The sequence below is a fragment of the Alternaria triticimaculans genome (assembly GCF_023758025.1).
Source record: "Alternaria triticimaculans strain BMP 0046 chromosome Unknown scaffold_20, whole genome shotgun sequence".
Lineage (NCBI taxonomy): Eukaryota > Fungi > Ascomycota > Dothideomycetes > Pleosporales > Pleosporaceae > Alternaria > Alternaria triticimaculans.
Genome location: NW_026055977.1, coordinates 101,950 through 116,306, shown reverse-complemented (window position 1 = coordinate 116,306; position 14,357 = coordinate 101,950). Strand labels below are relative to the sequence as shown.

At 50.2% G+C, this 14,357-nt stretch overlaps 3 protein-coding genes across 3 annotated transcripts; 1 reads left to right on the top strand and 2 right to left on the bottom strand.

Annotated features, from left to right (window-relative positions):
- Positions 1 to 205: 205 nt before the first annotated feature.
- Positions 206 to 1,257, bottom strand: PUP2 (proteasome component pup2; the record flags this gene model as incomplete). The annotated part of the gene is made up of 6 exons (XM_049369938.1): positions 206 to 482; positions 583 to 926; positions 988 to 1,066; positions 1,120 to 1,132; positions 1,186 to 1,207; positions 1,255 to 1,257. 6 exons carry the CDS (start codon positions 1,255 to 1,257, stop codon positions 206 to 208), a joined length of 738 nt encoding a protein of 245 aa, XP_049218247.1.
- Positions 1,258 to 3,343: 2,086 nt separating this feature from the next.
- Positions 3,344 to 5,362, top strand: J4E78_009344 (uncharacterized protein; the record flags this gene model as incomplete). Its single annotated transcript, XM_049369937.1, has 2 exons — positions 3,344 to 4,477; positions 4,754 to 5,362. 2 exons carry the CDS (start codon positions 3,344 to 3,346, stop codon positions 5,360 to 5,362), a joined length of 1,743 nt encoding a protein of 580 aa, XP_049218246.1.
- Positions 5,363 to 8,818: 3,456 nt separating this feature from the next.
- Positions 8,819 to 14,106, bottom strand: J4E78_009343 (uncharacterized protein; the record flags this gene model as incomplete). Its single annotated transcript, XM_049369936.1, has 4 exons — positions 8,819 to 9,621; positions 10,195 to 11,933; positions 11,981 to 13,487; positions 13,980 to 14,106. 4 exons carry the CDS (start codon positions 14,104 to 14,106, stop codon positions 8,819 to 8,821), a joined length of 4,176 nt encoding a protein of 1,391 aa, XP_049218245.1.
- Between the last annotated feature and the right edge of the window lie 251 nt (positions 14,107 to 14,357).

The window sequence follows — 14,357 nt, the reverse complement described above, 5'->3', positions numbered from 1 at the left end:
TTTATTGTATCTTGATCCACGACCTACTCGATTGCCAGACGTCACCACGAGCTCGTTGATGCCGTATGACAATTCGCCACTCATAACTCCAAGATATTTGGTCATTGCTTCATTTTCGCGTGACTCGCACATCTATCAAGATGCTATCATATGCCATCCCATATACCACTTTCCCCAGCCATCCTCTCATCCCCCCATCAATCGCTTAGTTCGTCGGCAGCCTTCCAACAACCTCAGCCATCTCCTCATCAGTGTAGATCCTGAAGCCCTTGTCCTTGGTCACACTAGCCAACTGCACATTCTTGCTATCCAGCTTCTCCTCCATGACCTGCTTGAGCGTCTTGAGCGTGAGCACCTCGGCCTCGGGGAGCGTAAGCGACTTGTGGAATTCGTTCTGGAGTTCGGCTTGGGCGCCCTCGGAGCCGGAGCCGATGGCTTTGGCGTCGTAGCGGTAGAATGTGCCTGAGGGTTCGGCGTGGTAGCTGGGGGGTGTTAGTTTGTGATCCCAGTTCTAGAGCTAGAGCTAGAGCTGGGGATGTTGTAGGAGAAGACATGATAGGAAGATGGGAAGGAGTGACATACAGACTCGGACCATCCTCATCATAACCCGCAATCAACAGCGCGACACCAAACGGCCGACTCATGATGCTCTCCTCGCCCTCAGCACCCTCACCAAATCTCAGCGCCAAATCACATATCGCCTGCGTGCAGCTCTCAACGCGAAGTGGCTCGGCGTAGTTGAAAGCGTGGTTCTGGCTCTCGACACGCGCGTGCTCGATCATGCTGCGGGCATCGGCTTGCAGACCCGACATGGCACATCCGATGTGGCGGTCGATTTCGACAATCTTCTCTACGGAGCTGGTTTCGAGGAGCGTCGAGGTGACGCGCTTCTCTACGCCGAGGATTACGCCTTCGCCGGTTGCGACCTGTGTGTTGTGAGTTTGGGGATTTGCCGGTGTGATGGGGAGGGGGGATGTAGGGACGTACGCCTATCGCTGTTGAACCGAGCTTGATGGCTTCGAGCGAGTATTCGACTTGGAAGAGACGGCCTTCGGGCGAGAAGGTGCTGTGGATGTGTAAGCGGGCGGGCTTGTAGTGGGAGGCGCGGGGTGGACGAACTTGATACCACGGTCTAGAGTTTTAGTTAGTATATATTCTGCTGTATAATCGTCTTGGAAAGCTTACCATATTCGCTTCGTGCTATGAACTGCTCATGTTAGTACAAGAGCTCCAGCGGGGTTCAATGAGGCGTACCATGGCGGCTGTTTGTGCGGTGAAGTGATGAAGGTTTTTGGTGAGATATCCAAGTGTGTCTCGAACAGGGAAGTCGAGATTGGGGGCGTATAGGCGGCGGTGAGGTGTTGCGGAGTTGTGTTGGCGGCTTGGATGTTTCTCTAGCTAGAGAGAGCTTCAGGCAACATGAACCGCGACATCGCGCTAGGGCGGGATGCCAAGACTTCCATCTGATACTCAACTCCGCCTTCAGCATTCTCACTCTCTTAACACAACTACCAGATACATCAAAATTTACAGTCATAATGTTGGATAGGTGTCAGAAAGCTGAACCATAACAAGCGACGGTGGACCTTTGCAGTCGCATCTATCGACTGCCCTCCATCGGTACATCGTCTGTCACCAATTTCAAGGAAATACTGGAAAAGTAGCTCACCGCTTCTTGTCACCAAGCAATATTGCGTCTGAGATATCTCCACGAAAGAGTTGTATCTCCGGGAGCGTTCTCATCGCAGTCTGACAATCAATTCGCCACCGCGCTTTGCCAACCTATTGGTAATACCCATGGAATGCTACAATATAGTACTCAGATGCTGCTGAACTTTAGAATGGTAGTTGATGTAGTCATGGAGCTACACCTAATAAACCACCTGTATCGCAGTTTAGTCTCGCCGAAGTCATGCTGTCAACTTTAACGGAGTGATCTTGGCCACACGCGCCTGAGGGTAAGATGATGAGTTATCTCAGTATCAGTCGTACAGTCAGGTCAAGTCACCTGGCTATGCAGGTACTCCGCGTAACCCCAACGCAGGTATCTGCTCGTGCCACAATCATGTCGTCCGCAATTTCGGGCAGCTTCTCGTTGGGTACCGTGCGCGTGGCTAGAATCCCGATAGAACACGGCAATGTCTGCAAGCGACCTCACAGCCACGATATCCACCCGTTATCTCCAAATTTGTCGATGTCGCAGAGTGCTCCGAGTGCCTAATCGATTAACCAAGCTTCCATCGACATATCGAAGCTGTGGTAAGGGTAAAGCTTAGCGTACCGATTCGTGACATTGACGCATGGCGCCGGGACGAAACGCCTTCCAAGACACCAAACCGCTGGAGTTATTCTCCGCATCCTTTGCCTTTCCAACATCAACTTCGCGCCTGAACTTCAAATTCTTGCCTCCCGCATCCGCGGATTCAAAGCCGATGATGCGCGTCATAGCTCGGATCGAATGTGCCTGGCGTCGGCACCGTTTCTCCTGAGTTCGGACCAGCAGCGCTATCCACGTCACCATATTCTGGAATCTCGGCCTGCGACCATGATGGATGGTGCATTCGGCGCTGTCAACAACGAGCTCACAACCACGGTAGTGCGCAACGCCAACGGATGACACGGGAACATGCGTCTACCACACACTCGCATGAGGGTGTCGCACTCGTGTTAATGGACAAACTATTGACCTGATCAGCCACACAGGTGTCGACGATTTTCGATAAATCCGCGTGTGCCATGTTGCACGCTCATCATGAGATGTGCAGCTCATCTCCCGCGGCGGGGATGATGTCGATGCTGGGTTATTTTTATCCGGATACGACCCTATGCCGGGGCTTGACGTCGCTGTCTGGCCGTTGAGTATTGCTTCTCCACATGGGCCAATGATTAGCGAGGACGGGGCGAAAGGGTCGTTCCCTGTCTTGCCGCATCGGGCCTTCTAGAATGCTTGGTGAGCTTCAACCGTCGACGACTGCGATGAAAGCAGCAACGAACGAAGGATGTGAGTGTTGGGGATGGCATGAAGGCTGCTGTTGAAGAGCCTGCATGCCAAGATTGCTTGACCAGGCTTCAGGGTTGGGATCACCGCCGGCATCCGCGTTCCTGCGTGCCTGCTCGTTCGAGAAGGCACTAATTAGCTGTGACCGTGCGGCTAATGCACGTCCGATGAATAGCCTTCAGACGGCAGCGACGTCTAGATCCAGCAAAACGTCACCGGTGAATAAATACTTCGCTGCGTCCTGCTCACCATTCCTCGCCCACGCCGCTCTCTCGCACCTTTCTCACTTCTCAAGACTTCATTCTACGTTTTTAATATCGTCTTCTTCCTCCTAATACCAACATCATGCGCGTCTCCTCCACCATCCTCGCCGCTGCAGGCCTCTTGACCTCGGCCAACGCTGCCATCAAGGGCTTCAACTACGGCGCCAACTTCAACAACAACCAGGCCAAGGTGCAGGCCGACTTTGAATATGAATTCAACGCCGCCAAGCAGCTTCCTGGCACCAATGGATGGACCAGCGCCCGTCTGTACACCATGATCCAGCACGGCACCCAGACCGACGTCATTGAAGCCATCCAGGCTGCTATCAACACCAAGACCGGTCTCCTCCTCGGCATGTGGGCCTCCGCCGGTCAGGCCAACTTCAACAACGAGATTACTGCTCTCAAGGCCGCCATTGCTCGTTACGGCACTGCCTTCACTGACCTCGTTGAGGGCATCTCCGTTGGCAGTGAGGATCTCTACCGTGTCACCCCCACTGGTATCGAGAACAAGTCCGGCGCCGGTGCTCAGCCCCAGGAGCTCGTCAACTACATCAAGCAGACCCGTGATGCCATCCGCGGCACTGCTCTCCAGGGCAAGCCCATCGGTCACGTCGACACCTGGACCGTCTACGTCAACGCTACCAACAACCCCGTCATTGAGGCCGTCGACTTCATCGGCATGGACGCCTACCCCTACTTCCAGACCACCATGAACAACAACGTCGGATCCGGCAGCCAGCTCTTCTTCGACGCCTACCACCAGACTGTTGCCGCTGCCAAGGGCAAGCCCGTCTGGGTTACCGAGACTGGATGGCCCGTTAGCGGCGAGACACTCAACCAGGGTAAGCCCAGTGCGGATAATGCCCGCATCTACTGGGAGGACGTTACCTGCCAGCTCGTCAAGGACAACGTCAACCTGTGGTACTACATCCTCCAGGATGTCCAGTACGGCAACCCCGTCCCCTCGTTCGGCATCAAGCCTGCGGGTGACTTGATGCAGGTGAAGCCTCTGTTCGACCTTTCTTGCCCTGCTGGTTCCGCACCCAGCAACCCGTCCAAGAAGGTCTCCACCGATGGTACTTGCGGATCTCAGGGAGGTGCCACTTGCGCTGGCTCGCCATTCGGTAACTGCTGCTCGCAGTACGGATGGTGCGGAAACACTGCCGGACACTGCGGTACCGGTTGCCAGAGCGGATCGGGCACATGCACTAAGGTAAGCTAGTACCTTCCAATGTTCCTCTTGTCACCTATCCTGTCGTCGTTCCTGTATACCTTGTCTGCGCTCTTGTCGGTTTCTTGCAATTGCCTTTGTTCCGTTCCTTCCCCATACGGGGTTGCACGGACTAATGGCTATGGGAAGGAGCCTTCGAGCAGTAGCAGCAGTATTGGGATGTCAACGGGTATTGGGTCGACGAGTAAGAGGGCTGAGGAACTCTTAAACCAAACAGTCAGAAGCTAATATGTCTCAGTAAATGCTCCGACATCCCAGCCCACAATCGTCACCATTCCAGTAATCAGCTTTGATCGGCCGACTCCAACAGCTCAGATTTCAGCATCGCCTTCCGCTTCGTCCACTGGAATTGGTCTTGAGCTTATCGAAGGCCTACCGCAACCAACTTTCACCCCTCTCCAAGAACCATTCGAATACCCCCATCAGCTCATTCCCATCGATAAGGCCGACCCTACCAAGGTGATCGGCAACGGATACACTGCCCAGCTATCACCTACCATATCAACCGTGTTCGTTTACGATATTCGTCCTGAGTTCGCCGGCAAAACTTGCACTTTGGCTTTACACATGCCCCCGCCCTTCCCCATACCCGAAACAGCACCCGTTCAAATTCGTACTCCGGGTGGTATCAGCGTGTCTCGCCTCGCCAACCAAGTTCCCGACACCGTTTCGATGCAGAGTGTTGGCAACTCAAGTCTCGTCGGTGTCGTACAACTCATCGAGCCTGCTCATCAATACAACGTCGCTAGCTTTCCTTGCGAAGCCGTTCAACGGGTTGGGTACCAGATGGATTCGATCAATGGGCTGGACATGAATTGGTTCCAGATGACATACCCTGCTCTCGGGCTGTTCATGCTGGTTAGCTAGATCGGAAAGCGGTTATGTGGACTGGTGGCAACGTGGAAGACTGGGATGTCAACTGTATTATTACGAACCTAAGAGTCCTAGATCCTTTTAATGTAATGCATACACCGAGTATACGTATCTTGTTTATGTCGTCGTGTGATGTGCTACTAAACTGATCGTATTTAACCAACGCATTGATTAAATACGATCAGTTTAGTAGCACATCACGAGGGGATATGGGCATGTGCGGAAACGGGTGTATTGCTGCTATACAATTGTTGTGCGTATTGTCTACGCAGTCGTGTGGCTGGAATGGGGTTGGGATTAAGGTGGTGAGATGTGGCTGACCGTGAGATATAACCGTGAGATATCACCGTGAGATATTACCGTGAGATGTGGCGCAAGGTAAGATATGAGATATGAGACGTGGCTGAAGGTGAGATATAAGATGCAAGACGTAGCTAACCGTGATATCTGCTATGTGAGATGTTGCTAAAGGTGCGACAAGACGTAAAACATAAGCTCTAAGATATAACTAACTGCGGTGTTCTTGTATTGAACTAAAGTCGCTTGCGAGAAGACTACTTGGGCTCGAGCACGAGAGGCAGAAGAAGACAGCTAGCTGCGAGATAAGATGCGAGATGAGATATACGACGTAGCTGGTCGAAAGAGTAGAGTGTGCATTTGACTTAGACTGCTGTCTAGTCTTGTTCGGGCTTGTTGTTAAGATTGTACTTTGGTATACAGTTCTGTTGCGGTAGCTTTAATAAAGTTGTAGCTCACTATAAGATATAAGATATAAAATATAGCTAAGTGTAAGATATAGCTAAGTGTAAGATATAGCTAAGCGTAAAATAAAATATAAGATATAAGATTTAAGATTTAAGATAAAGTATACTATAAAATAAAGCGTACTATAAAATATAGCGTACTATAAAATAAAATCTAAAATTTAAAATTTAAAATAATTATATTATCTACTTAATAACTTAAAGCTTATAGTACTTTTTTATAAATTAAATTTATAAAAAAATAAGCTTTTTATCTACTTATATAAATAAGTAGCTTAAGTAATAGTTTTAAGCTTAGTAGCTTAAAAATAAGCTATAATAATAAAATATAAAATATAGCTAATAGTAAAATATAGTTAATAGTAAAATATAGTTAATAGTAAAATATAGTTAACTATAAAATATAGCTAAGTATAAAATATAGCTAAGTATAAAATATAGCTAAGTATAAAATATAGCTAAGTATAAAATATAGCTAAGTATAAAATATAGCTAAGTATAAAATATAGCTAAGCGTAAAATATAGCTAAGTATAAGATATAGCTAAGCGTAAGATATAGCTAAGTATAAGATATAGCTAATTATAATATAAGATATAAGATATAAGATATAAGATAAGGCGATAAGCTTTGCCCGACCGCAAGGTACTTAGGCAGAGTTTGGTCTAGTAAGAGAAAAGTCCTGACGTCTTGAACCTCGCACTCGAATTACACGAGCTCAAGTTGACTATACAGAAGCTATTCACATTCGATTTAACTTGATATCTTCAAAAGCATTCCAAAGCTAGCTACGTGCGAACCGGCGTGATGTTCTAGCAAGATGTCTTGCCGCCAGACACGCTGCACGCAGCACCACCCTTGCATACCTATCCATCATCATCAGCATACCGCTCACACTAGCATAGTCTAGTTGAGAAGAGGCGAAAACTTACGTTCTTGCACGCGTACCATGTTTTACCATCTGCGCAGCACCCTGTCTTGGATGGGCAGTATCCCCATTGGTTGTTGGGGTCGCTGCCCTCAGCTAGTTGGGCGTGGTTGGTGGTGAAGTGCTCGTCGTGGTCGAAACATTGCTGAGGGGTGGGGGTGTTAGTTGGCGTGTTGAACATGGGGGAGTGGGGGTGGTAGGGTTGGTAGTTACTCACCCAAGCGGAGACGGAGGCCGTGGCTGTGAAGAGGAGGATAAGTGCGGAGATCTGCATTGTGATGGTCGCGTAGGATATCGGGATGAGAGTTTTCGCGTGCGAGTTCAAGTTGGAGATGACGGGAATGCGGGTTGACGAGATAGACAGTGGACGACGTCCTTCTTATCACCGTCGAGCGAGTCAATATTAGCCATGTCTGCCTCTTACTGATCGCCTTTAGCCCTCATGTAAATGAAAAGATCAGATAGCGAGTCCAGATCATCACGAAACGAGCGCGGATGCACGAAGATGTTCAGGTCTTTCTCGGATCTTTGAACGTGCTGTCGGGCCGGACCCCTGTTTTGAACCAACCTCCGCATGTTTGAGGCCAGCGAACTTCGAAGAAACCAAACAAGCTCATGATTTCTCCACACTTGGCGTCGCTGCGAAAGCTTTTCTTTCTGACACTTGATGCTGTTGACAGCGCATTCGCATTCGCATTGCCAACTACTTCCCAAACACCCTCGCTCCTTCTCGAGGTACTTCACCGCCGTTCCGCATGCTTCGACCTGCGCTCCATCAACCACCATTCTGTCCGCGCAATATAAAACCTCGGAGCTTCACCCAATGGTAGCTCAAAGACAACTTCATAGATCGCTGCAAGCGAGGTAGTCTAGTCTGCACACAGTAGGTACGGCGTAATGCGCGGTACAGCTCGTCGCGTGGTTCGGCGTTATGCGTGGTGCCGGCGCAATGCTCGGAGCACTAATTTCACGACGTGTGTATCTGCACGAGGTGGGATTCCACCAGTTGGAATGTCTTGATGTTGGAATTGTAGAGAAGTCGCGGTGAAGTCAAGGGCGAAGAGGCTGTGTTGAGAGGACTAACTTTGTCTCGCAGTAGCTGCATGGCAGCCTGTCTTCGATACAAGAATAGAGAACGGAAACGGACCCTCACCATCGTGGTTTGCGAATACGTTATATGGGAAAGCAGGAAAGAAAGTAAGTGTGACGCTGTTGCACAGCTACACACGGATCCCGTACATCTAATCCTCTCCCAAACATCCTTCTCTTTTCTTCCGCGTCCTTCATCCCCCCTTCCTGCACTATCTGCTCGTGCCTTGATCTTCCTCTTCTCAGGCATCCCTCTGCTTGTTTCGTCTTGTCTTCCGTCCCCGATACTTAGCCTCGATTCCCCTCGGTCTCTCTCTTCCTTCATTCAAGGCGCAGCAAGAGCCGGTAGCAACCAGGGGAGAAATTGAGGTAGATCACATCAAATTGCCATGGTTTCACGCGTTGCGTCTGTCTGCATCGCGTACACTGCTCCATTCTGCTACTTTCCTTCTTCGCGAAGCCGTAGGCTGTCAGTAGTTATTCCAGACAGTGATGGGTGCTTCGCTTCTGGCTCATTTGCGTACAGTAAAAAGACCGAGATGCTGATGGCAATGGTGCTGGTGATCTGGAGTCTGAGTCGCTTTCCAGAGAGTCGATTGATGGGCCTTGGTCGATTTGGGAATTAGAATAATGCGCAAGGTAGAGAGTGCAGGCCAGTGCAGGAGCTAAGCTATTGCATTCGGTTCCCATTTGGGTTGAGTGGAAGAGAGGTATTGGGAAGGTGGGTTGAAGAACCTGGTTGGGCAAACAAGGGTGGTCCTTCTCTTTCCCGCAACTCTGACAGCAAGGATATGTTTTTTTGCAATCGTTTGAAGTCCAAGGAGTCGCGGTCGCAAACTGAATCGGCCTTCTCGACGGCGTATCGCAAGGCGGTACGGCCCTGATGATCTTGTTCATCTGGATTGATACCAATCGCTGTTACAAGATACCTCAACACCTGTTCGGTGAGAGTGTTGTACAGAATGGCATAGTGTATTACAGTTCTTCCGCGGCAGTCCCTTTTCGTCAGGTCAACACCGCCTTCGTCGAAGACTTCGAGCATAGCGAGCCTGAAATCGAATCTTTTAGCGCAGAAGTGCCCTAGGGTTTGCCCCTCGTGGCCGACGAAGGACGCAGCCTCTCTTGTGTCAAGGAGCGACCGACATATTTCAACATCGAGAGTCGAGCTATGGCTCTTGAGATACTGCGCTAGCGGAGAAACTCCGAAATTATCCAACTCTGAACCGTCTGCGCCGTGATCAAGTAGCCACTGAACCGTCTCAATTTCGTGCCACTCTGCCCAGAACATACGGTGCAGCACATTTCGTCCATTCTTGTCCTTCGATGTTATCAGCGTAGCTGCCTTTGCTTGTTCACTCTGGAGAAACCCAATCAGGATTTCGGGATTTCCAATTCCCATGGCGTGATTAAGTGCATCGATAAGATCTTCGTTGCCTGGGGGCACGTTCGCACCCATCCTGAGCAGAACTTTGACTGAATCGTTGTCAAAATCTTGAGAGGCAAGATGTAGTGGAGTTTGTTGGCTCGAGTTGACCAAGTGTGGGTCGGCTCCTCTAGATATGAGCCTTTGAACCAATATCGCGCTTCCTGGTCTCCCGTAGCGAACGCAGTGTAGAGCGCTTTCACCTTTATCATCTGCTGCTGTCACAGACGTCCTTGGATCTGCCAATAATGCATCAAGTGTCTCATTGTGCGCATGAGGATTTCTGAATCTTACTTGATCCCAATTATCTCCGCATTCGTGCCCAAGTATTGTTGCACGTAGCGCAAGATGTAAGGGAGTTTCACCGTGTTCAGAAAGGGCATTGGGGTCGGCGCCATGCGCCAACAGAAACTTGGTCATTAAGCGCCTCCCTCTCAAGGCGGCAAAATGCAAAGGCGTTAGGCCTGCTGAGATGGATGCTGAAATTGGTATCGCAGCTCCCGCTGTATTATTCCCTGATATGCCGACTTTGCTGGGCCGTGCCCGACGACGAACTTTCGAGTCAATTGGTACTCCCGCGTCGATGAGCTGCTTCGCGATGACTTCGTGCCCAAACTTTACACAATAATGTAAAGGAGTCATGTTTTCAGCGTCGATAGCGTCCAATGGAACGCTGTACTGTTGCAATAACCTGACGAGTGAAGGTGTACACTCTGAATCGTCGATAGCGTGATTCATAACACCTTTTGACTGCATGTCCGACGCAGCGCTAGCACCCCTTCTAAGTAACACTTCCGCTGTCGTTTCTTGTGATGATCTGACTGCACCGTGTAGCGCACTACCCCACTCTGCATGCTGGGCATCAATATCGGCGCCTGCGTCGAGTAGCAACTCAACCATTGCTGTATGACCACCTTCTGCAGCAGCTAGTAGTGCATGACCGGAGAATTTGTTACCAGGAGCGTTCACATCAGCGCCTGCGTCGAGTAGCAACTCAACAAGTGCTGTATGACCACCTTCTGCAGCAGCTAGTAGTGCATGACCGGAGTATTCGTTACCAGGAGCGTTCACATCTGCGCCCACCTTTATCAACAGCCTGACTACCTCCTCGTCGCCGTTGCTTGAAGCAATTTGTAGTGCACTACGGCCATCTTTGTCTCGCGTATTGACGTTGGCGCTAGCATCAATCAGTAGCTTGACTACTGCTTTGTGATGTCCATGTAATGCTATTGTGAGTGCATCGTCGCCATGTTCATCCCGAACGCTGACATTCGCTTTTGCATCTATGAGCATCGTGACCAGAATCTCGTTGCCCATTTCTGAAGCATCCTGTATTGCATAGCGACCTACCACTAGCTTGTTGATGTCGGCGCCTGCATCGATCAGGAACTTGGCCATCGCCTCGTCGTCGTTGTATATAGCGTCATATAATGCAGTTTCCCCAGCTTCATCCTCAGCGTCGACGTCGGCCTTCGCATTGACTAGTAGTTCAGCAACTACTAAGTGTCCTTCGCCCAAGGCTGCTCGTAGCGCGCTACCGTGGAGTCCACCTTTCGCGTTGACATCGACGTCTTGACCCAAGAGCAGTCTGGTTATCGAGATTAGGCCAAGAAATGATGCGTAGTAAAGAGGTGCTCCGATTCTTTGTTCACTTGATCGGAATGTGTAAAATTCCTCAGTTTCCGGATTGTAAATTCGGATCGAGTTGACAAATGCGGGGGCGTTCGTGAGCAAAAGAGTCATTGCCAGTCGACTCATTTCTTCCTCCCCGTCTCCTGTCTTCTGGAGATGATCGCTCCAGGATTGTGCGGAGTACTCTGCGAGCGCTGAAGCGTAGTAGACTTCATCGGTTAACGGTTGCTGGAAACGATTTAGGTACCACAAGCAGCCTATCGTCATTGCTTTGTGACATTCGATCTCTTTCATGCTGTACTGCTTTGCCGGACCTTGTATGATCCTTTCTGAGATAAGGTACTCTTGGACCGAGTAGTGTGCTAGGGTGACGATCCGCATGCCTGGCTCGAAGAAAATCGACTCTTTCACTACAATGGTGACCAGACTGGAGCAAATTTTTAACGCTTCCAGAGGATCCACTAGCACTTCGTCATGATCGAACGCGGGCTCGCGCGCAACATCGATAGCGGCAACTTCGGCAACCTCTCGAAGAGAGAGCGGCCTGGCAGAAAACGTGAGCCATTGCAAAATCCGAATTGTGTACACGCGGTCGTCTTCGCTGATGGCTGTGAGAATGCGGTCGTATGTCTGGTCTAGCGTTTTCGGTAAGGTAGCAAGCGACTTCCGTAACATCGCTAGATTGCGACACTCTGCGATCACGTCAAGTTGACATATAGCCCATCGGAACCTACACGGTTAGATTAAGCTCCTTCCAAGGTAATATGGTACACGTACATTCCTTGTGCCCCTTGCATCAGTGCTGTCTCGATCTCTTGCCTGACTTCGGCGTTGTTGTTCCATTTTGCCAGCCGTTTATCGTCACCCAGCTTTTGTCGAACGAATTGTAATATGTCTGCATCCACTACGTCTCTTTGAAGACCAATCATGTCATCTGGTACCACGAAAGTCTCCAAAGATGTTTCGATATCTCGCTCTTTCCGGCTCGTCATGAGGAGATGTGTATTTTCAAGCTTCCATCCAGCCACTTTTTCAAGCATCTTCGTCAACTCTCCGCGCTCTGTACACTCATCGAGGGCATCAAGAACGATGTATACATGCGTAAATTGTAGCATCACCTCTGGTGCCACTGTCAGAAGTTTATGCAGCGGTGGTTGTTGCTGTCCGTCTCCGCAGGACGAGAATAATGCGTCGACAGCGTCGGGTACCGTCGTCGTATGCTGCAAGAGCTGGTGTAGCAATGAGCGAAGCATGAGCTCTGGAATCTGCTTCTGTGCATCATTGAAGTCAAAGTAGAAGTACACCGTCACCTTACGTTTGTCGTCACCGCAGTGGTGCTGCAGATGCTCAACAACAGTAGAGCTCAGGATGGTCTTTCCACATCCTGGTATCCCATAGAGCCATAATCGCGACGCTGCGCCTTCCTTCCATTTCAAGAAAGTTTCGTGCTGTAGTAACCATAGCCCTGTCCCAGTCTGCCGCTGATTGTGCGCCTTTTGGTAATTGATAGATGGGTCGGGCGCCGAAAGCCAGCTGCGTATCTTGATAAGCCTCTCCTCTCCCTGGACCTCTTTTTTAAGTCGCTTCATTGCCTTCTCTTTGCCTTCGCCATAAATCGGTGGTAGGGAGCAACCGAGGATACCTAGCAGGCAGTAGGCTCCATCCTCTTCGCGTGTCGTCTGACGATCTTGTGCCCACGAGAAACGTTCGTCAAATCCAAACTTTGACATCTCTCTCCCTGACAAAGCTTCAAGAGGCAGTTTCGTGACTTCATGTATGGTCTGTTCCAGCGACTCCTTGTCCCCCAGACGTGTTCCATCTCTAGAAAAGAACTCGACGGAACGCGGAGCTATAAGTTCTTGGAGCGTCCAACCTCGAGTGAACCATCTGCTTGCTCTGAAGGCTGCCTTCCATGCCGAGGACGGTCTGCCTTCCTCCATTGAAGACTTGCCCTCGACGTCTGGAAGGTAGACATAACACTTGTTCGCATTCTGATACCAGCGAAACATCGAGTTGATCGCTTCCGTAAGCTCTGTATTGTTTGCTTTGTCGATACAGCAAGTGTCCACCCAGAAGTGTTCTAAGCCATGAAGCTTCGCCTGTCGTGCGCAGAAGCGGATCTTGTCCCAACCGCCTTTCTTGTCTGTTGCGATATCTTGCACACCAGACGACTTCACGTCGTCAAAGACCACCTCTTCATCACCCCAGGTGTGTGAGAGAATCGCATAGGGTGGAATCTCCTCAGCACGGATGATGTCTTTCGTAAATCTGAACTGTCCATCGCCTGTCGTGTACAGTAGCCGCATCGCATCGAGTTTTGGACGCAGGTGTGCGTGCGCAAAAGAACAGTATAGAGGGGTTCTCTCGAGAAAGAAAGCAATAGAGTGCGCCTTCGACTCAAACTGCAGTCTGATCCTGGTTCGAGCTAATCATTAGGAAAGATATAAAGGTTCTGATGATTAGTTACTGCCAGTGGTAGCAGGGCTTGCTAAGTCAGAGTAGAAGTAAGGAAGGCTGGTCGGTCAGCGCTGATCGTTGGGGCAGGCTGCATCTTCAACACCCACCCAAGGCAGAAGGCACAGCCCGCCTGCAGCGTGGCGTCCGCTGCAGAAGGCGGGGCAAGGCTGAGATATGACCATCGTGCGACAGCATCATGCTACAGGTCGAGAAACCTAAGAGCGCGTGTAGTGATGTAGACAGTGCGATGCGCAGGCTGTTGATTACTAGAGGAGTGTTGGCGCGTCCGTGCTGGAGGCTCTCTGAGACGCGCGGGCACCAGGAGACTTCCAAGGTTGCCAAGGCTCGTCACGTGCCAGTGCTATCAGTGCCTCCGACTTTACGACTCTACCTAGGTACTCCGCAGCAGGCTTAGGATCCCACGAAGCCCCAAGGACTGTGAACATGAGGAATGCCGGGTGAAATCGACATAGCACGATGCCAACACGTCTTAACCTTAATCTACTGGAGAACCAGGTGGTAAGATCGATGAGATAATCCAACATAGGCCATTGAATCATCATTGATAGCAATGACATGCCCCCAATACCTATATGAGTGCGCGCAACATCAAAGTATTCGAACATGATGAAATTGGATAATGTCAATAAAAAACGACTATACTCTAGTCCCTACGCTCTCAAAACACCCAAACGCC